The sequence below is a fragment of the Lolium perenne genome, chromosome 7, assembly GCF_019359855.2.
Source record: "Lolium perenne isolate Kyuss_39 chromosome 7, Kyuss_2.0, whole genome shotgun sequence".
In the NCBI taxonomy this organism is placed as follows: Eukaryota; Viridiplantae; Streptophyta; class Magnoliopsida; order Poales; family Poaceae; genus Lolium; species Lolium perenne.
The window spans coordinates 227,812,074-227,835,042 of NC_067250.2; the positions used below are offsets into that span (position 1 = coordinate 227,812,074).

The 22,969-nt window shown below is 47.4% G+C and overlaps 1 protein-coding gene across 1 annotated transcript; it reads right to left on the reverse strand.

Moving 5' to 3' along the window:
* Nucleotides 1–214: 214 nt before the first annotated feature.
* LOC127313838 (WAT1-related protein At5g64700-like) lies at nucleotides 215–22,201 on the reverse strand. The gene is made up of 3 exons (XM_051344310.2): nucleotides 21,737–22,201; nucleotides 584–983; nucleotides 215–382 (listed from the first exon to the last, which is right to left on the reverse strand). Exons 1-3 carry the CDS (start codon nucleotides 22,006–22,008, stop codon nucleotides 215–217), a joined length of 840 nt encoding a protein of 279 aa, XP_051200270.2. The 5' UTR covers nucleotides 22,009–22,201.
* Between the last annotated feature and the right edge of the window lie 768 nt (nucleotides 22,202–22,969).

Consider the following 22,969-nt stretch of genomic DNA (forward strand, 5'->3'; position numbering starts at 1 on the left):
CTAGCGGGCTCCACATCGCGACAAACACAGGTCCTTTCATCTCAGCACACCACGCTTGTAGGTACATCAATGCACCTGTCCCAAAGAAAGCCTGCACAATTCAAAAGTGCCGTGAGTAGATCGTGCCTGCCAACTTAATTTCATAATTTGTCTACACAAATTAAGATATCAAAACCAGCCATATGTGCACAAAGCAAAACGATTGGAAATATAATTAACTAACCGAGTAGAGGACGGCAAGAATGCCAATATCCAACCCAAGCTTCCATTTGGTGAAGTCCCTCTCAGCCATCATAGCCACAAAAAACGACTGAAGTGCACCAAACAAACACTGCATGGCCGTGGCCATCAGCTTATTCGGGTATTCTTTAAGCAAAGGGACCTGCATTCATTACACACAACCATTAAGACAAGCAAAAATGAAATTAAACATAATAAAGATAAAGATAACCTCTCTGAATGGTCGAGACCAAACTTTTTTTTGTTCCGGACATTTCGGGTTCGTTTCTTATAGTTTCTTTGGTTTGATGTGCTTTCTTGAATAAATTAATTAAGTTGGATAGTCGGCTAAAAAAAAACTAACCAGCAGAACAATCCAGAGAGACCATGCTGCGCATGCAAGGAGAAGAAGAAATGTTCCTCTGATCCACGCACCATTGCTGACCAGCCACAGCTTGTGAGCGAAGAAGGGGTCTTCGAAATTTTGCAACAAAAAGCTGAAATTCTTCCATTGAAGGGTGGGGTGAGCGAGGGGGCGTATGGACGGGCCGGCGTAGAAGGCGATTACAAGCACTCCGGCAAGGCAGAGTGCAACGCCGGCGAGTTTGCCTAGCCCAGAGCGGCTCCGGAGCTTGATCTTCTCCAGCCCTAGCAACAACGCGATGAGGAAGGTAAACACAGGCATGGAGTTGGTGGCTGCCGACCCCACCGTCGCCGAGGTTTGCTTCAGGCTCGCGTTGTACACGTTCAGGGTGAAGGTGTTCCTGCAATGCATGCGAAAATTACAACCAGATCGTGTATACAAAATTATAGAGCTACGGTTAACCTTTGTAGTTTTTGTCAAATTTGATTCAATGAATGGATGGCCCCTAGCGTTTTTTGAGATTGGATGCCTTTAAGTTGGGTAACCACTCCCTTTTCTTAAACCAAAATTGATCTTTTTCAGTCATACCTCCAGTGTTGGAAATTTTGATGAATGCAACAAAATTATCAAATTTTTGTAGGCATTGAAATATTATATATCCAAAAAAATCAGAACAACCTGGGCCAAAATTTGACTTAATTCACTATCAATTTTTGTATAAACTTGTCATATCTCCAGCGCTCAAATATTTTTCAAATTATGAACCCGTCAAGCTGGCTAGAAAAAATAATAAATTTGCTTATGGTAAGTCTAATAACAAGATTATTGCTAATATTTTTCTACTAATCTTTACTATGTCTGCTCCTCCCAATATCAATGTCCACAGCTTCATGTCACATCTATTGTCTTCGTTGTCATGCTCGTACATGAGTATGACTACGCAAGAAACATGTTGTGTAACTCCTTTGCTTGGCTATATTGTGACACTGTCATTGCTCGGCCTCTAACACTTGGTTCTCATGTATGTGACAACGTTGTTGCGGTCCTCGCACTCGGCTCGCACCATATTCCTATTTCACTTGCTTGCAATAGTTTCTCCTTCTACGGATCGCACACCTCCTTGCTTTACGGTAGCTTCTTCTACCACCACCCGCAACATCGCACCAAAGCCATACTTGTCGTTGTCAGGCCGCTCTATGAGCACATGGACACAACTCGCGGAATAAAATGCACACCTTAAACAATTGACGTGTTTTAACTGCAACATATCTTCGCGGAGACAAGAACTTGGACACAACAACGTCTCATGGACATGACACGGTCTCAACGTGCCAACTTGCACACCCATGACTCTTTGACTCCCCTAAAGACGAACATGACATGTGGTTGTATTGCTAGGAGGACAGTGGCAACCTAGCCCACCGGGGATCAAACCTGAGGTTTAATGTTTTGGTGTCTCATAAAGGTGAAATCTTCTTTCAGTGAGAGATGACGATTCCATTGATAGCGAGACGCGTGTGGTGACTTAATTAATCTTAAGATCCTCCAAATCAGTCTCTTAGACTCGGTCTTTCGGAGGTGCTCATAGGGGTTACGTAAGCGTGCGTATGTGCGTTTATAGGTGTGAGTATATGCATATTATTATGAGCGGCTCCGTCTACACTATGTCTTCAGAAAAAAATAGTAGTTGTATGCAACCATAGCATGTTCGACATGGGACATACCGAAACAACTAGCTAGCTGAGTACTACTACTCGATCGTACACTGACACATATATTAGCAAGGTCACTCATATTTCTTAGTTAACTCCTAACATAGCACAGTGTTCGAAGCGACCGTTCTTTGCCTTCAAAGTTGATATGATGAAGGTGTATGACATAGTGGAGTTGGATTATCTCCATGGTTGTTTGAGCAAGCTTGATTTCCACACCACATGGATTCAATCGGTCATGCGGTGTGTGACTTGTGTTCGCTATGTTGTCCGTGTTAACGGAGAGATAATGACACCGGTTGTCCATCTAGGGGTATTTGGCAAGGAGATCCAATCAGTCCACATTTGTTTCTCTTGTTCAGTGAGGGTGTGTCATGTTTACTGCAACAAAAGGAGGGCCGAGGTAAGCTCTATGGTATTCGCAATGGTCGACTCAGTCCCACTATCTCCCATCTATTGTTTGCCTATGCCATCATCTTCTTTGCGAGGAACGATAGTAGGAGTGTGGATACTCTAAAGGACACTCTCAAGTTTTATTGTGAAAGCTCTGGCAGAAGATTAATCTTGAGAAGTCTTCAGCCTTTTCTAGGAATCACTGTGAGGACGAAATAAGAATGATGTGAAAGGAAGGTTGGGAGTTCATAGCGAAGTTTTTAATGTTTTTTTTACCTAGGCACATCTACCGCAGTGAAACGTTCTCTGATTGCAACCTTCAGTTTCCTCTATAACAAGATTTGGAAATATCAAATTGGATTATCTAACCGTCCGATGTCACGAGCGGGCAATGAAACTGTTCTGAAGGTAGTGATCCAGGCTATTCCAACCTTTGTTATGAGTTGTTGCCAACTTCCAATTGCTACTTGTGATAGAGTTAAATCCATCATTGTAAATAAATGGCGGGGCTTGGAGGATGGAAAGAAGAAGCTGCATTTGAAATCATGGGACTGGTTGTCTACTCCTAAAGCTTTGGGGGTATGGGTTTTCGCGACCTTTTCCTCTTTAACCAAGCGATGCTAGCTAAGCAAGGATGGCGCCTCATAACCGAGTCAGACTCTCTTTCTGTATGTGTCTTGAAGGGGAGCTATTTTCCCAACATAGACTTCTGGAATGCCACAAAAAAAACTCGATCTTCATGGTTTATATTGAGAAATATTCTACATGGACGAGACCTTCTTAAGCATGGTATCAGGTGGGGCATCGATGATGGAAGGACGGTGAAGATCACATATGATAATTGGATGCCTAAACTCCCACCTGGTTTGTTGAAACTGACGTCACCCATTCCGGAATCTGCCATGGTTCACTGTCTGATCGACAAAATGACTAGCACTTGGAACCAGGAGTCAGTCCATTCCTTCTTCTCTGAGGCAGCAGCTAAACAGATTCTTCGGGTTCCAGTTGCACTTCATGATAGAGGTGATTTTGATTGCTGGCCCTTCACGCGTCATGGAATATACATTGTATGGTCGTCATATAATTTTGCCCGATTGTATAAGTTCTTAAAACTCAGAGTGCAACTGGCAAGGGTCTGAGCTTGAGTTGGACAGAAAATGAGAAGGATTGGAAAGCAATCTGAAGCATACATGCGCCGGGAAGATGAAGATTCATCTCTGTTTTTCTGTACATGACTGTTTACAGAGCGGTGTTCAGCTTGTTTGGTGATACGTACTGGCGGATGGCTCATATATTTGCTTGTGGCAGATAGGAAAGCATTGAACATGTGATGCCTTTATGATAAGTTTGCGCGAGCTACTTGGCGGGAAATGAAACAACACGTACCTATGCATCTTAATAGAAAAAAAACTTTGCTACTGGCAAGCAATTGTTGTTTGATTTCCTTGGACGTGCTTGTGATATCCAAGTCACGACTATGGTTGTTGGTTTCTGATACATATGGGAAAAACGCAATGAGTCGTGAAATGAAGATGTCAAACCAATTCCAAGTCATACTAGAGGTAAAGTTGTAGCTATCGTAGGGATGACCCCCGATAGTCCAAAGTCAACAAGCCATCATAAGACAATTAACAGTAAGATAAGGGTGCTTGTCGGCCGCCCTATGTGCCAGGGAAAGGTGTTCTCTGGCCGGCTGCCGAAAGTCCACGCCCGTGTCCCATCGAACAAGGATGGGTGCACTATGATGTATGCCACCCACATCGACAAGGACTGACAACGACGGGATGGCCACACCGATGACTTTGGTCGTTACACTAGTATAGGGGTTACGGCCTGGCACTGTCGCGCACAGTGCCACCTATGCCATGACGCAAGGGCTACTATGGAGACATGATGGAGCAGCCGGTGGGCCCCACATGGGCCCTAGCCCACCCAAAGGGGGCGAACAACATGACTTTAGCCTTTCTCTCTCCCCCTTCTAGTGTACCCTGGGCACCACCCTTATAAGTTGATCCATGGAGCCCCTTGCGGGGGATCGACCATTCTAGCAGCATAGAGCTTTCCACCATATACAGTAGCTTCTTCCTCACCAGGATACACAACTCAAGGAGCAAGCTTTGTAGTGTCTGCTCATACTGATCCTTGCATGAGTAGGGGTTTTACCTCCATCAGAGGGCCATGAACCTTGGTACGTCCCTGTGTGCATTGTGTCCAATCTCGCACTGCGGATTCCTTCGCTAGCCCATTAGGATCCACTCATCTCTCTTAGTGACAAGGTATTAACTTGTCAATGCCTACGGATTGTAGACTAGGGTTTAGTTGGATGTAGAGGGCAAGTAGATCTCGAAGGTTTCAGCCGAAAAGTACTCGACCAATATGAAAACTAGGGTTGTGTTGACAGTGAATTCGATCCTTTCTTTGTCCCTCGACTCCCCCTTATATAGGAGGTGGAGCCGAGGGTTTCGTAATACACAAGTTTACAGAGTCCGGGAGGGTTTCTAACCCGTCCCGCAAGATTACAAGTATCCTTTCCTAATACAACTCTAGCTTTCCTTAATAGTATCTTGGGCTTCCGAATCTTCTTATCCTTTGGGTCGTGGGCCTTCAGTAAACCCCGGGTACCATCTTCGGCAGGCCCATTGGGGATGCCTATGTCAGTAGCCCCCGAGATTTTGCTTGAATCGCAGAATCAGGGAAAATCTCCAACTTTATATTCGTTCAATACATCTGCCGAATTTATCACATATCTTTTAAATATGAAATTCTATATTGTACAGGGATAATGGTAGTTGGGGCTAGTTCATCTGACGGATCAGGTACTAGTTAACTGCTCTAGTGGCAATCCGCAAAAACCTACTTCAAGATCACGTCCCTGGACATGATCTCGGGATACTGGTGTAAACTTCGACAGGTGCCGCTTAAGGTCTTACCATTCTGTCGAGTCCCAGTCATATTTTATCGGGTACCTAACGCGTTCGTTAGGATTTTTCTTCGTATCTGTTGATACGGAAAAAAGTAGCTAACCGACGTCAGAGACGGCGCTACGCCACTCAGAACGGATCTGGGGTCTTACCTTCGCAATGTTTTGCGGCATTCAGAGTTTATTCGCTACTTTGGCGTTCTGAGAATATATTGTCGAGTGCTTTTTCGGCTGCTGGAATAGCACATTTTATCGAGTCAATGTATGACTTATTTTGCCTTCCCGATGGGAGTATATGTAGAGTTATTTGTATAACTCGAAATATGCTCACTTCTTCTTCTTTCTTTCTTTTCTCCTTTTTTTTATAATTTCATCGGGCACGCGAACAGCATTCCCAATGGGAGTAGCCCCCGAGGCTACAACCAAGGACTTGTGCTTAGTTGTAGGCTCAACACTTTATTGCCTCATGTCAATATATTTTCAGTCTTTCTCGAACTTTTTATATTTATCGGGTGCGCGACCAGCGCTCCCGATGGGAGTAGCCCCCGAGGCTATGAACAAATGCTTGCATTTGGTCATAGGCTCTCGACATTTCTATTTTGCCATACTCGATTTTTTTTAAAAGTAGCCCCCGAGCATTTGGGCAAAAACTTGTATTTGATCAAAGGCTCTCGAAACAATCTTCTGCTGCCGCCATTCTTACGAACCTTCGTATCCGAGATTTTCTCTTGCCAAGGTGACATCATTGCTGACGATAGCCACGATCACTGTATCGGGAAAACGCGAGAACTTCTCTCCCTCTGTCTTGTGGGCCCAAACTTCATACCACGTTGACACGTCGTGCAAGTGGGGGACACACGTCCTCCTCATTTTCTGCCGCATGTACTGTTGCTCCTGCGCTTTCTCATCCGTATGAAATTACTTTTTACCCCTTGTCCACGTGTAGACCATCTGTCCTGCAATCTCTCAATTCAACGGCGCGTCGGTTCACCGCACCTCTATATAAAGGCATCGTCTTCCTCCTCTAGTCCTTTCACTCGCGCCGCATCTCTGCTTCTCCTCTGCAAAATCCTCCATTGCTCCCATTGCTTCAAGCGCTCAACCACACTCACACCCTTCGCCGCCAAGCCCATTGATGCCGCCTCGCATCCGTTTGACTAGGCACAGCACGCCAGAGTCGAAGATGGCGACAGCGGATCTGGGAAGCACCGAGTGGGAGAGATCCAAGATCTCTGCCCAAGACATCAACATGCTGAAGAAGATGGGATTCAGCAAGAAGGAGAACTCGCTCCAGTTCCCCAAGGAGGAGAGCTTCCCAAGGCCTCCAATCGATTATCGGGTCAGTTTCGTTGACCACCTCATCCGAGGGCTTTCTCCCCCAATCCACGAGTTTCTCCGTGGTCTTCTTTTTGTCTATGGGCTTCAGCTGCATCAACTGACGCCCAATTCCATCCTCCACGTGTCGATTTTTATCACACTGTGTGAGTGCTTCCTCGGGGTCCAACCTAATTGGGCTCTGTGGAAGCGTATCTTCTGCCTCCGCCGTAATGGCTCCCACAACGTCGCCTACAACATTGGCGGCATTGTTATCTGTGTTCGTTCTGACGTCGAATATTTCGACGTCAAATTCCCCGACTCCGTCCAAGGTTGGCGGAAGAAGTGGTTGTATATCCATGAAGAAAGCTCCAATCCAGTGGAGGACAACATCGCCCCTTTTGACGGAGAAGCCAAAATCCTTCGCCGCCGTTCCTGGGATGCTGAAGCTACCGAAGCTGAGAAGTTGGCGACAGAAGCGCTGATAACTCGCATCCACGAGGTACTGAACACCCGCGGCAAGGAACTTTCGGGTATTGAGATTACTGCCTATTTCCTTAGGACTAGAGTGCAGCCTCTCCAGGCTCGCAAAAATCCCTTCTGGAAGTACGCTGGTGAAAAAGATGTCGACAGGCTCTCAAAAGATCTTCCTTTGAAGGATTTTGAAAAGCTTATCCGCAAAATCTCATCGCTCAACAAGAAAGATCCAATTCCATCCTCTTGCCGCATTGCGCCATATAGTAGCGCCAATCCCCTTCCCGAGGTAATTTTTCCTTTTAGTTGCTATATTGTCTCCTCAAATTTTATTATTTGTCGACTACTGTCTTGCTAACGCCTTTTTGTCGACACTCTTTCTTTATCTCAGAACCACCCCGTCCTTGCTTCTCTTCCTCCTCTTCCTGAAGGTGGAGAAGTTGAAGACCGTACCGTTGTCGACGATGACAACCAAGGCTCCTCGCGCCCTGCCAGTGAAGTCGCGGGTTCTCACAAATCCGCGGCTTCTGCTGAGTCTGAAGCCACTGCCTCGACACACTCCCTTCCTCCTGTTTCTCCAAGGAACAAGAGGAAGAGGAATGAAGTCAAAGATTCCGGCACCTCCAAAGCCGAAGAAGCTGAGCCTTCGGATAGGAAGGCGGCTTTCAATCCATATACTGATGCCCTCGTCAGCTCGTAAGTTACTCCTTACTTCTTACTTTTTTCTTTTGACGTTTCTTGTCTATCTTGCTTCTTATACTGTCGCCATTTTACTGTAGTGGTGACGAGGAAGAAGAACAACCTATTGACGCGGCTGCTCGAACGAGTACGTCGCGTACTTTAGTTGTGTCCGAAGCTCAGCATGATGGGGATGAAACTTCACCTCCTCAGCAAAACATCGAGCATTCGACTCCTCCTGCAAGCCCCTGTGCCCCTTCGCCAAAGAAGGCAAGGGTCGAGCCATCCAAGGAACCTATCGTGTTCCCTGGTAGCTCTTCGACACCTTCATTAGATGACGTAAGTGTTTCCATCCCCTCTTTTTGTTTATGTCTCAAGCGTGTTAGTGCTTTCATCTTCTCTTTTTCTTTTGGTCCTATCTTCAGCCTTTAATGAAGGAGTTTATCCGTCTCGGTACCCAATTCGTCGGGTATCGTGACCATACCAAGAAGCTGGAAGGTACTATTTTTATCCGCCTCTTTTGCTGCATGTACTCCATTATTTTCGTCATAATATGTCGTTTATTTTGCCAGGGGAGCTTGCAGAATCCAATAAGCGTGCTGACGCTCTTGCTGCTAAGTTAGAGCAGCGAAAAGGCCCGCAAGAAAGCTGAAGCAGATGCTGCCACCGTCGAAGATCTTCAAAAGAGACTTCATGACGCGGAAACTTCTTTGAGTGAGAATATATCTCAACAATCTGCTCGAGAAACAGAGATCCTCACTCGCTTGGAGTCACAGAGTCGACGTTTTGTTAGTAAGTGCTTTAATCCTTGTGCATTTCCTCGGGTTACTTCACATTTTCCGAGCATTCTTTATTTACGAGTTACCCTTTGCTTGTTTTCAGGGAGGACTCATCAAGAATACGAAGTGGAGGGTCCTGAAGGCGACGAGCTTCTCGACGCGTTGACCCTTCTTGAGATCCATGGGGATGAAGCACGCGAGGGCCTTGCTGACGCTGAGGCAGGTCTGTCGAAGCTTTTCCCCTACTTCTTCCCGAAGAAAGAGGGGCCCAACACTTTTGTTGCTCTTGCCAAAGCCTTCAACGTGCCGGAAGATCTTGGTCTCAAACTTCGCCAAGAGGGCCTGAAGATTGGCGTTGAGGGCATCATCGCGCTGATTGCTAATAGCCAGCAAAACGTCGACTGGACCAAGGTTGGCGACATAGGGGAGATGGAAACGAAGAAATGGCAATCTCTAATTAGAGCTGCCAAACCCCCCGCAAGACCAATCCTTTCCTTCCTTGGTGTTAAACCAGCACCTGCTCCAAGCGCATCCAAGCCGGAGGTCAAGTAGACCACCCTGTCCTCTCTTTTAGTTTTAACTGTCTCTTGACGATGTCGCCCTAGTAGTTTTTGCGACAACTACTTCAATAGTCCATTAGGGACCTTTCTTTTGTAATAGCAATGTACATACTTCGAGATTCAATGGAAATCTATCTTTGCTGGATGATTGATGTCGAAAAATCTTTATTTTCAGTTGATTTTTGACAACTATACTGCAACTCCTCGTCCTTCCGATGTTTTACCTGCTTCTTCTCGCTCGAAGAAAGCGCTTGTTAATACTGAACTTGGTGAAGATTCCTCGAGTAAGAATTTATCGCAAGACTTGGAAGAACTTCGTCAACAACTTCAGTATGCGAAGAAGCAAACACTTGTGATGATGGAGCAATCTCGCAAGGCATCCGAAAAAGAGGAACTTGCACTTCAACAAGCTCGAGAAGCCATAGCTGCTAAGGAAACCGCCGTTTCTGAAGCTGAAAAGGCAACCACTCGAGAGAATTTTATGCTCAATTTAATGAATGAAGCCAGTGCAGATATGTCAGGTATGCTTTCTCAAATCAATACTTCTTCTGTCTTCCTGTTGTGTCCTTTTTTTTTTAAATTCCTGTGCTGTCGCCAAATAGGTTCCTTTCTCGATGCTGCTGCCGAAGACGAAAGGGTAAACACAAGGACCAATCTTCTCGTTAACCTTTCTCTTGACCATGGTTCTCTTTTCTGGGCCACTCCAGAACGTACTCGACAGATTGTCAGGTTTCAAGACCGCGCCTATCAGGTTCGCGAGTTTCTTGATTTCTGCACCAGGACCTTGTCCCTGGTTTACAAGACTATGTTTCCTCGGAACGAAGCACCCGATACTCTTCTTGGTTTGATGGAAAAATTTCGGGATGCTCCTCGTATTCATAACTTTGTGCGAGCTCAATTGTCTGCTGGAGCAAGATTCGCCATGATTATGATACAAATCTGCTACTGAAAATTAGACCTGACAACGATTGTCTCCAAGTGCCTGGCCAAGCAGTCGAAACGAAAAAGGAACATCGACAAAATCAATGACATTGTAACTCCTGTAGCCGAAGAAATGATGGACGAGCTTCTTCGGATGGACTCTGAATTCTTTGTCAAAGGGAGTTATGCTGAACATACGACAACTGCTGCGAATAACAGAGGGCTATCCATAGATAGTATACTAGGCAGGAATTAATATTTTTTCTTGTAGCTTGTCGAGCCTTCTCAGGAATTGCGTCTTGTATGTTGTAGACATATTCTATATTGTAAAGCCAGCGAATGTATTTATTTTTCTTCATCAAGCCCCCGAGTGACTCGGTGGTGTATTTCTTTATTGTGTATGCGAGGTTTAAACCAAAACCACTAAACTATATTGAATATACTATATTTGCGGGTACGAGCCCCCGAGTATTTTTGTGCTGATTGCTATTTTGTCTCTTCGTTTATTTCACGAGGTGTTTTCCACCAAAGCGAGATTTTTGTCGGTAATATATATATCTTGACTATCTTTATTATATTGCAGCACCGCGAGCCCGCCTCATTAAAAACCTTTCCCGGCCCCAGTCGGTGCCCCGAAAAAGGAAAAGAGTGCGTCTGAAAACTCGCGGGCGTTTCAGTACATTGTATTTTTACAAAGGAGGACTATATTTCAACTCTAGGCGTAGAAACGTCTTAGCTGCGCCACGTTCCAAGTTTTTTTCTTGGGATCCCCCGTCTTCTTGTCTTTTATCCTGTATGCTCCTACTTCGATTACTTCTGTGACGATGTAAGGGCCAAGCCATGGTGACTCGATTTTTCAGACTATTTTGATTGAGTCGCAGGACTAAGTCTCCGACCTGGAAGGATCTTGGTCGTAAACGTCGACTATGGTAATTTTTCATATCCTGCTGGTACTTAGTGACCCGCGACAATACTTCGTCTCTGGCTTCGTCCAATGCATCGACATCATCTTCCAATGCTTTCCTAGAAGCTTCTTCATCATACTCAGTGACTCTTGGAGAATCATGCTCTATCTCTATTGGCAATACTACCTCAGCTCCATGGACTAGGAAAAACGGGGTTTCCTGTGTCGCCGTATTTGGTGTTGTTCGGATACTCCACAACACACTCGGCAGCTCCTCTGGCCAAGTATGTCGAGCTTTTTCTAGTGGTACTAGCAAGCGTTTCTTGATACCATTGCAGATTATACCATTGGCTTTCTCGACTTGGCCGTTTGTTTGCGGATGCGCAACTGACGCGAAGTGCAATTTGATGCCCACTTCTGCACAGTATGCTTTGAATTCCTTGGATGTGAAGTTACTGCCATTGTCCGTAACGATGCTATGAGGCACTCCAAATCGAAAAACGATGCTTTTCACGAACTTTATTGCTGATGCTGCGTCCGGTGAATTTATCGGTTTTGCTTCTATCCACTTGGTGAATTTGTCGACAGCGACGAGCATATACTCATATCCTCCTGGCGAGGCCTTGTGTAACTTTCCCACCATATCGAGTCCCCATTGAGCAAAGGGCCAAGATAATGGTATTGGCATCAACTCTGCCGCCGGAGAGTGAGGTTTCGCGGCAAATCTCTGGCACGCGTCACAAGTTCGCACTATTTCCTTCGCATCCTCAATTGCTGTCAACCAGTAAAATCCTGCTCTGAAAACCTTGGCCGCGATAGCTCGACTGCTTGCGTGATGACCGCATACTCCTTCGTGTACTTCTTTCAGAATTACCCTTCCTTCTTCGGGTGTAACGCATCTTTGTAACACACCCGAAATACTTCGTTTGTACAATTCTCCTTTGACCACAGTGAAGGCTTTGGAACGCCTAATCACTCTCCTTGCTTCGACTGGATTGTCGGGTATTGTTTTTCTTAGGATATATGAGATGTACACCTGCATCCATGGAATTTGTACCATCAGTACTAGATCCTGTTCCTCTTCTTCTTCCGATGTTTCTTGCACAGCCCCCGAGGATTTCTCATCCTTCTCCTTCTTTTTTGATTTCTTCGGCTTTGTGGATCTCTCTGTTATCTCTTCCCAGAACACGCCTGGAGGAATCGCGAGGCACTGCGACCCGATGTTTGCAAGAACATCGGCTTCATCATTGCTTAGCCTACTGATGTGGTTTACCTCGCATCCATCAAATAGTTTCTCCAGCTCGTTATACATTTTCTTGTACGCAACCATGCTATCATTGACTGCATCACATTGGTTCATGACTTGTTGTGCCACCAATTGTGAGTCGCCAAAGATTTTTAGTCGAGTTGCACCGCAAGCCTTCGCCATCTTCATCCCATGTATGAGAGCTTCGTATTCTGCCTCGTTGTTAGACGCGTTTGGGAACGTCATCCGTAAGACATACTTTAATTTGTCGCCTTCAGGTGATATTAATATCACGCCTGCTCCAGCTCCTTCTAACCTTTTGGATCCATCGAAGTTCATAGTCCAGGTTCTCGATAAATCTGGGGGTCCTGTATTTTGCAGCTCCATCCACTCTGCGATGAAATCTGGTAGAATTTGCGACTTTATTGCTTTTCTTTTTTCATACGTGATGTCCCGAGGGGAAAGTTCTATTCCCCAAAGGGAGACACGACCTGTAGCTTCTGGATTGTTTAGTATATTGGATAGAGGCGCCTCGTTGACCACTATTATCGGATGCGCCGAAAAATAATGCCGCAATTTTCTTGCGGTTGTAAACACTCCGTAAGCTAGTTTCTGGTACTGCGGGTACCGCTGTTTTGAAGGCGATAAAACTTCACTGATGAAGTATACCGGTCTCTGCACTCCATGGAGTTTTCCTTCTTCTTATCTTTCGACAACTAGCGCCGTACTGACCACCTGGGGTGTAGCCGCAATGTACAACAGGAGTGGTTCCTTCTCTTTTGGAGCCACCAAGATTGGTGGTGTCGAAATTGCCCGTTTAAGATCCTCGAAGGCTCTATCTGCCTCTTCATTCCACTGGAACTTTTCTCCTTGTTTGATTAAGGCGTAGAACGGTAGCGCCTTTTCTCCCAGCGTGGCGACGAATCTGCTTAAAGCTGCGACTCGCCCAGTTAATTGCTGTATTTCTTTCAACTTTGTTGGCTTCCTCATTGTTACGATAGCTTGGATTTTTTCGGGATTTGCTTCAATCCCTCTTGCTGAGACTAGGAACCCAAGAAGTTCCCCCGCAGGAACGCCGAAAGAACATTTCATCGGATTCAGCTTGAGACAAAATTTGTCGAGGTTGTCGAAGGTTTCTTTCAAATCCTCGATCAATGTTGCCCCCTTTTTTGAAGTTATGACGACATCATCAATGTACACTTGTACGTTTTTTCCAATCTGTGTTGCTAGGCATTTCTGCATCATCTGCTGATATGTTGCTCCAGCGTTTTTCAGACCAAAAGATATTGTTCTGTAGCAAAACACGCCATACGGTGTGATGAACGCTGTCTTGGCTTCGTCATCTTCTTTTAATCTGATCTGGTTATAACCAGAATATGCGTCCAAGAAGGAAAGACGTTCGCATCCTGCCGTGGAGTCGATAATTTGATCGATCCTTGGGAGGGGAAAGTGATCCTTTGGACAATGTTTATTGAGGCACGTAAAGTCGACACACATGCGAAGGACTTTCGTGTTTTTCTTCGGCACCATCACTGGGTTAGCTACCCAAGTGGCCTCTGTAGATATCTCTTTAATGAAACCAGCTTCTCTGAGTCGATCAATTTCTGACAGCATTGCTTTGCGGTTTGGTTCCGAAAAACGCCGCAAAGGTTGTTTGATTGGTCTCGCTATTGGATCCAAGTTTAGGTGGCGCTCGGCAAGTTCCATGGGTACTCCTGGCATGTCAGCTGGACACCATGCGAAGATTTTCCAGTGCTCACGGAGGAACTCGACGAGCGCGCTTTCCTATGCGAGGTCCATGTTTGTCGCGATGGACGTCGTTTTCTTTGGATCTGTCGGGTGGATCTGCACCTCTTTGGAATCTTTCGTCGTGTTAAAGGTTGGTTCCTTGTTAAATCTCCCTACATCTGGTAGCACATCATAATCAGTCGTGAGCCTTGACGCCGCGTATTCTGCTTGCATCCTGAAAGTTTCTGATAGTCGATGAAAATCCTTGTCACATTTATCGGATAACGCGAAGCTTCCTTTTACTGTAATTGGTCCCTTAGGTCCAGGTAACCTCCATAGCAGATACGTGTAATGTGGTACCGCCATAAACCTCGTATATGCTGGTCGCCCCAACAAGACGTGATATTGCGACGGGAAATCCACAACTTCAAACTCCAACCTTTCTATCCTGTAATTTTCTCGGGTCCCAAACTGAACGTCGAGATGAATCCTTCCCAATGGATAGCTCGGCTTCTCTGGTGTGATTCCATGGAAACGCGTGTCATTTGGTTTTAGATTTGCCAGGGATATGTTCATCTTCCTCAATGTATCTGCATACATAAGGTTTAGACTGCTGCCTCTGTCTATGAAAACTCGAGATACGTCGAATCCTGCGATCACCGCTGGCAAGATGAGTGCTGACTGCCCTGGTCGAGGAACTTGCTGCGGGTGATCCGCAATTGTGAAGCCAATGTCCTGTCCCGACCAATTTAGGTACTCTATTGTTGGTGGAGGCATCTTCTCTGCCATGAACACTTGCCGCGATATTACCTTCTGTGCCCTGTTAGATGGTCTGGCTTTCTGAATCATCGAGACCGCGCCATTGGAGTTAGGATCAACATACGGAGGTGGGTGTGGTGCTGCCGCTATTCTGAGCTGGTGTCGATTTTCGTCCGTGATCGCGGGAAGAGGTGGTAAGTGAATGTCACTCCTAGGCCCTTGTGGGTTTCTATTTGCTGCTTGAGCATTGGCTATCCCTGCTACTCGCAGCATTGCTTGAAAATTTCGGCAGTCCTTCTGCAGATGTCCCGACTGCCTTCTTCCATTGTTGTCGAGATAAAAATGCATCTGGCATGGCCCGTTCATCATATCCTCGGGAGTTACGAAAGGTCTTTGAAACCTTGACCCGCTATTTTGCCTGTTATTTCGAGAATCATCTCTGTTGTCGCCTCGCTGCTCATTACTTCTTTGATATTCATCTCTGTTGTTCCCTCCGTTGTTTCCCCGAAAACCAGCCGATATTTGGCCAGGAGCATCGTAACTCAAGAATTGCCGAGGAAATCGCCTTCTATTTTGAAAGTTTCGGCTACGGTCCTCCTCTGGTGACCGGTGTCGCTTATTGTGAACAGCATCCTCCCCATCTGCCCATCTGTTTGCTATCTCCATCAATGCTGACACTATCCTTGGGTTAGTTCTCCCCAAGTCTTCGACAAAATCTCCTCGCCGAATTCCTGCCACAAACGCATCTATTGCTCTCTCGTCAGATATGTTCTCTGTCGAGTTTTTGATGATGTTCCATCTTTGGATGTACTTTCTCATCGATTCATCATGTTTTTGTCGACACAACCTCAACTCTTCAAGTGATGCCGGTTTTTTGCAGGTTGATCGGAAGTTCTTGACGAACACATCCTCAAAACTGTCCCAGCTGTCGATGGATCCCGGAGGGAGTTTCTTTATCCAGGATCTTGCGGCTCCGCTCAGGTGTATTTGAATACTCTGCATTGCTGTTGCCCTGGTGCCACCTATCAATTTCACCGTCTCTAGATAATCGACTAACCAATCCTCAGGATCTTGCAGGCCATCGAATTTCTTGAAACTATCGGGTAACTTGAATCCTGACGGGACTCGAGTTTTTCGAACCCGTCTCGTAAAACACGGGAGTCCACACATATCTTCCTCGGCAACTTCTGGTGAATGCCGATGTTCTCTTCTTTCTTGTCGCGCTCTATCCACTCTGGCCTGAGTCGTTGTGTCTCTAACTCCACTTGCTCTCGGTGGATCTTGCACTGCTGCAGTAGGTCTCGGACTATTTTGCCTTGCAGTTCCTTCGGGAGGTGTAGCTGCGAACGCTGCTCCCATGGCTCCGCATCCTGCCATGGCCATGTTATACAACGCTTCTCTTGGATCTCCGGGAGGTGGTCTGGACGCTAGGATGAAAGCTTGCGTCGCCATATACCCTGCTTCCGGTGTTTTTGGAATAATATTCCCCCTCGTGTCGATTGACATAAAGGACATGTCGAGGTTTTGGATTAGAGTCTCTCTTTCTGCTTCAGGTATGTTTTGCAGCCGAGATCTTGCTCTCCTACGAGCTTCTCTATGACTATCTCCCGAAGTTCCTGACTGTCGACTTAGTTCTGCTCTTCGCCTGCTTGATGCGGAAGCTGCCTCCCTTCTTCTGTTCAAAGCAGTTGTCTGTTTTTCCAATTCTCTTCCCGCTCTAGCGAGCCTATATTGGTATGCTTGCAGTTCTTCCGCCGTAGCGGTTGTCTCCATTGGTTCAGAACCATCCATAGCTCTCGCAGCTCTATCCCATGCTGCTTGTGGGAGTTGGACTCTGACACGTGGTGTAGGCCCAACATATTTAGTGCCCAAACCTCGCCTTAGGTCCGAGGGATCGACATATGGATTTCCCAAATCGTCGAAAGCCTCTGATGTTTCCTCCTGATCGCGACTTGTTTCTCCAATGGCATAAACTTGATGATATTTGGAATTTTGAACTTTGCTGGGTTTGGTGACACCATCATATAGATTGGTGAAGACCTTGCCCATAGTAGTGGATCTGTCGATGAAGTTGAAGCTGTCGACGCTACTCGAGTCATCGCTTATATCTGAGTCCGCGGATGACTCGAAGGATATGTCGCTGAAGAGCTTGGCGAGTTTTTCACTTGCCCTGGTGCTGATGAAGCGTGGCGACGAAATTTCTCCATCGCTTGACTCTGTTGACGATGTTGAGTTTGAAATATCAGGATCGACCGCCGATAATCCCGACGAGATCGGAATTTCGAGACGATATGATCCTTCCTTCTCGACGCAGAAGTGGAACTCTCCAAACGTCATCTCCATGGGCTCCTCCAGATACGCATATGCATCCAAACGGGAGGGCGGGTGAGGGACAAAATCAACGAGGCCAGTTTCGATCTGTTTACCTCTGTCCATGATGTTGCTTGCTACCGACGAAGTCGACGATCTTGAACGTGCCATCGAGATCAGCTCCTTGTTGCCTCTAGATCCCACAGACGGCGCCAATTGACAAGGTATTAACTTGTCAATGCCTACGGATTGTAGACTAGGGTTTAGTTGGATGTAGAGGGCAAGTAGATCTCGAAGGTTTCAGCCGAAAAGTACTCGACCAATATGAAAACTAGGGTTGTGTTGACAGTGAATTCGATCCTTTCTTTGTCCCTCGACTCCCCCTTATATAGGAGGTGGAGCCAAGTGTTTCGTAATACACAAGTTTACAGAGTCCGGGAGGGTTTCTAACCCGTCCCGCAAGATTACAAGTATCCTTTCCTAATACAACTCTAGCTTTCCTTAATAGTATCTTGGGCTTCCGAATTTTCTTATCCTTCGGGTCGTGGGCCTTCAGTAAACCCCGGGTATCATCTTCGGCAGGCCTATTGGGGATGCCTATGTCACTTAGCAATCCCATGGCTATTGATGTCATGGTACAACGACAGTAGCCTATGTCAAGATCAGAACCCATCTGTCTAAACCAGTGTCGAAGCAAAGGTGTTAGCCCTAGTAAAGGTGTGAGCCAAGTCCAGATTGTCGGACTCCACCGTCGCAAGGCATGGTTCTCGTTAACTAATGTTGCTATCTACGAGTCTACATACTGTATGGGGCAGGTGTGATAAATCCTAAATCATCATGGTGATTTTCTTGTAGCCCGAGTATGCTGAGGTGTTGGCCCTTTGCTGTGATGTTGTATTGGCTAAAGAGGAAGGGTTTGATCTAGAGATATTTTTGCTCCAGACTCCTTATCGTTGGTGCAACGTATATCCTCCTCGACAAAAGACAGGTCCAATCTTGGTATTCTGGTGGCTGATATCAAGATGTGCCACTAAATAAGGCGACTTTTATCTTAGCTAAATCAAGTTGCTAGCTGATTCTACTTGTACTTTCCATTCTGTTCTTGATGGTATCTGGTGAAACTTTTGTACTATATACAGTGGGTTAATCACTAAAGCGCTTGTTCTATCAAAAAATCATGGCAGTACTTCTAGTCTCACATGGACTCAACTAGACTCACGATGCATGTCAAGCTGGCTAGAAAAAACTACTAATCAAGTTGCTTATGCTAACTCTACACATTAAGGCAAAGATTATTGCTAACAGGAGTAGGGTGTCAAGGTGGGATCCCAGTGGGATGTCATTTTGTACTATGTAGTTCAAATTTTGATGTCAAAATTTGTACTAGAAAAGTCAAATTATACTACAAGTGGGACAAAAGTGGGATCCCACTTGACACCCTTAAACAGGAGGCACGTGCATACCCTCCCGCCAGCGACCGACACCCAACACGCAAAGAGGACAACTCAGACTGAAAATACAATGGCACCCGGGTTCATGAGTACCCGAGCTAATGTAGCGGCATAAAATTTGTACTACTTTTACTGCTTAAAAATTTTCAAACATTTTTTTGCTCGTAGGGAATGCATATATGTATATGCGACGGGGGACTGCCAACATCTCGCGACGTCCTGCCATGGGCCGCAAGGATCGCGTGGGCGAGCTCGACCGTGTCACTCACCGTTCACCGACGCAGGCGCCCCGCAGACCAACGCTGCAGGCTCGCGTTGCTCAAGATCTGAAAAACGCCACCCCGACTGAGAGTCGGACAGAACGGGATAGTGCAGTGGGGAGTGGGGGAAGAGGAAGGAGGATGCAGGGACGCCCCGCCGCCACCGTAGGCCAGCCGGCGGTCCACGTACGGCAAGGTCCGCAGGAAATGGGGAGAAACAAATGCAGCGATTGTCCGGTGCACGGGACCTTCCGTGTGTATTTACACTGTCAGATTCCCTGCCTTTCTGCTTTGTGATTCGTACGCTAAGTTATACGCAGCTTCATTGTGTTTTTGAAAGTTTACAAATTATTGATTTACAAGAGAACAAAATGATCATATGTACGGGAGGTCCCGTGCATGGAACAAAGTCACGTGAAAGGGTTTTGTTCCAGTCTAAGAATATAATCTCTCTAACCTCTTGATAAGAGCATCTCCAGTCGCGTCCCTCAAACCGTCCCCAAACCGCGTCGAATTGAGCGTTTGGGGGACGTGCTTTGTTCGTGCCGCCTTTGGGGGACGTTGCTCCCCAGCCGCGTCCCCCAAACGCCGCCCCCAAATATTTAAAATACTTTTTTTTGGCATTTTTATTTCAATTTCCACAAACTAATACATAATTGGGAACGTGGTTTCCACAAACTAATACATAGTTGAAACCGTGGTGGACACAAATATAAAATATTGCAAATAAACTAAACCTAACCAGGCCGTGCATCGGAGGTTTGCTCTGTTCGCTGCTAAGAAAGAACACTCGAGGGCACACCCAGTCACCTAAACTGGAAAATCCAGCGGGAGGATGGTGCCCTTGTTGGTTCTACCGATGAGGCGAACAGGCAGAAACCTCCGTGCACGTATTCGCTGCGAAGAAACAACACTCATCAGTCGTCCTCCTCGGCGGTGCTATCGTCGTGGGAGTCCCTGTCGCCGTGGTAGTCCAGGCGGCAGCGCCTCTCGTCGAAGACCTTGACGCTCATGTCCCTGTTGCCGAAGTAGGAGAACACGAGGATGAAGCCGGCTTGGAGGCTGTGGTGGCGCGCGAACTTCTCCCAGCCGATGTTGAGGTACATCTTGCCGCGCGCGTCGTAGATCGCGTCGACGATCCATCGGTAGTAGCCGCACAAATGCTCCCGCAGATGCATCTTGCGCGGGCGTACGCTGCCGACGTACTCGGCGAAGGAGTCCGGCAGCCTCTGGATGCCGCGCGGGTCACCCTTGAGGACGAGGACGAACTCGAACAGCACGTCCATCTCCGACGATGAAGACGACGGCGTGGGAGGCGACGGCGAGCGTTCAGCTATGCCGCGGCCACATCCACGACCAGTGGCGGAGCTTGAAAAAAATGCATGGGCGGGCCAAGCTAAAAAATAAAGGCAAAACATTTTTCCAAACCATAATACTTCAATTGTCTGATCCTTCTTCTTTTCACAACAAAGTCAATTCTCCTACTATGAGACTATGAGTGGCCTTTTCCAAGACGGTTGGCTGTTGCAATCTGCAAATTTGATTAAGAAATTCACAATTCAGTAAATAAAGAACAATAGACGATGCTACAGATTACTAACTACAAATTTGGGGTAAAGAAGAAGATTACCAAGGCAATTAACCAAGTAGGCAGTAGGCAGGATAATTAGAGACGAGAAGGTCAGAAGGGGATCGACTCGGTTCGATTGCAGCAGCCCCTGGATCACAGACACGTAACGTGGGCTCCTTACTGCTAGAGCCAGTAGTGGCTAGAGTTCATGCCTGCTCGTGCTTGTGCCTGCGGCTGCCGGCTGCTAGAGCTCCACCCAGCCCCGTGCCCGTGCTTTCCGTTCTGGGCTGCAGCAGTGCGACATCCCTGGGCTGACGGAGGCGGCGCGGCTCGGCGCTGCTGGCACAGCCATGGTTCCGTCTAGAGAGTCGAGAGGAATAACGACTAAGAGGGATGGGCCTCGCATGCATAGGCGTTAAAAAATTTCAACAAAAATCCTGGGCGGGCCATGGCCCGGTTTTGCCCCAAGGAAGCTCCGCCAGTGTCCAAGACCACGACCACGGCCGCGGCCGCGAGGTCGGCCTCCGCCTCTACTAGACATAGCGTCGAGTCTTGTTGAGAGATGGTGGCGGCTAGGGTTTGGGAGAGAGGCGCTAGGGTTTGTGTGTGAGAGGGACGATGAGAGGCGCCTCTTTTTATAGGCCGGAGAGAGGCGGATGAGCGGTGGCGCTCATTAACGCCGGCACGCAGAGCTAGGCGCGACGGGACGCGTCGCTGCGCCCTCTGTGGGAGCTGCACCGTCGCTGCGGGAACTGCACCGTCGCTGCGCGCCAATAACTTCCGTCGCGAGGTAGGCGACGGTTAGGTTAAAATTAATTGTGCCGCTGACGGGTCGGCCCCGCCACTCCCCGCCTCGCTTTTCGTTGTGTCCGGCGTCCCCGGTGCGTCCCCTGTGGGACGGGGACGGGCTCGGGGCGCCGGACACCGTATCGGGGCGCGCCGGACAAAAATGGGCTTTGGGGGACGCGGCTGGAACGCATTTTTGGTCCGGCGCGCCCCAAATCCCTTTGGGGGACGCGACTGGAGATGCTCTAACTCCGCTGAAATCACCTCCCACCTCCCTCTATCTCATGATCTACCACTTTGATGAGGTTTCCTTCTCCGCGCCGCCACATTTTCAGAAAAATGGAATGGAGCGCTCAACGATCGAGTGTGTGGAGATAGATGTGCATACCCAAGTAAGGCGTAGAGGAAGAGCTTGAAGAGGAGCCGGCACGACATTGTCTGTTCTGGTGTCGCCTTGGTCGTGGTTAATCGGCTCCGGTGGTTGGAGATGAGGGCGATGGGGAGGAGGAGGGCGGAGGCAGCGGCAAGGCGGTAGAAGATGAAGACGTATGTGTTGATGCCGCTGTCGAATGCCGCCTTGGAGACGACGAAGAGGCCCATGTAGATGACCTGGATTGCCACGGCAACCACGTACGGCGTCTTGCCCCCGTCCATTACCATGGCACCGGCCGAGGACGGCGATGTATTGCAGTAATGCCGGTCGGAGCTGCCCTGCTGGTGGATCCGTATGTGTGTGTTTCTATTTCACTTGCAAAATGGAGATGAAGGTACGTTGGTTAACATACAGTCTATATCTCTCTTCTAGTGTTCTGTGTTTGGAGCTAGCTAGCATGTATACACGACGCACGGTGGAGACCGATCGACTAGAGAATGCACAAATTAGTCCAGCAAGCATGTGACCATTCTAGTTTTAATATGGCAAAAATCCACGCCTTCTTCACGCATACGATTGATTAGTTCGTCATAACGCACTACTCCGTACTTAATATTGTTGTCTGAGAGATCTAGAGTGCGTTGGCTCCAAGAGGGAGATGCAAACACCAAGTTTTTCCATATAGTGGCCAATGGGCGGAAGACGAAGAACTTCATTGCTGCTGTTCGCGTTGGAGAGGAGTTGGTAACGGCGCAGGAGAGAAAGAACGAAGTTTTTACCGTGGCTTATGAGAGCCTCATTGGGCGCATCCAGAATCGTGAGCATACCATTAACTTGGAGGCTCTAAACATCCCAGTCGCGGACCTTGAAGAGCTGGACGCCATGTTCACCGAGGAGGAGGTTTGGAATACGATACGGGAGATGCCGAGTGATAGGGCGCCGGGTCCGGATGGGTTCACTGGCGCCTTTTACCAGAGGACTTGGCCTATCATCAAAAATGATGTTCTCGCCGGCATCATGAAGCTTGGTGTGGGAGATGGGAGGGGCCTGGCCAGGCTAAACCGAGCGTTAATCACCTTGATACCTAAAAAGCCGGAGGCGTCGGAGATCAAAGACTTTAGACCCATCAGCCTAGTGCATAGTTTTGCAAAGCTTTTCTCGAAGATCATTGCGAATAGGCTACGGCCTAGATTGGGAGAGCTTGTGAGCATGAACCAATCCGCTTTCATTAAGCGCCGGAGTTTGCAT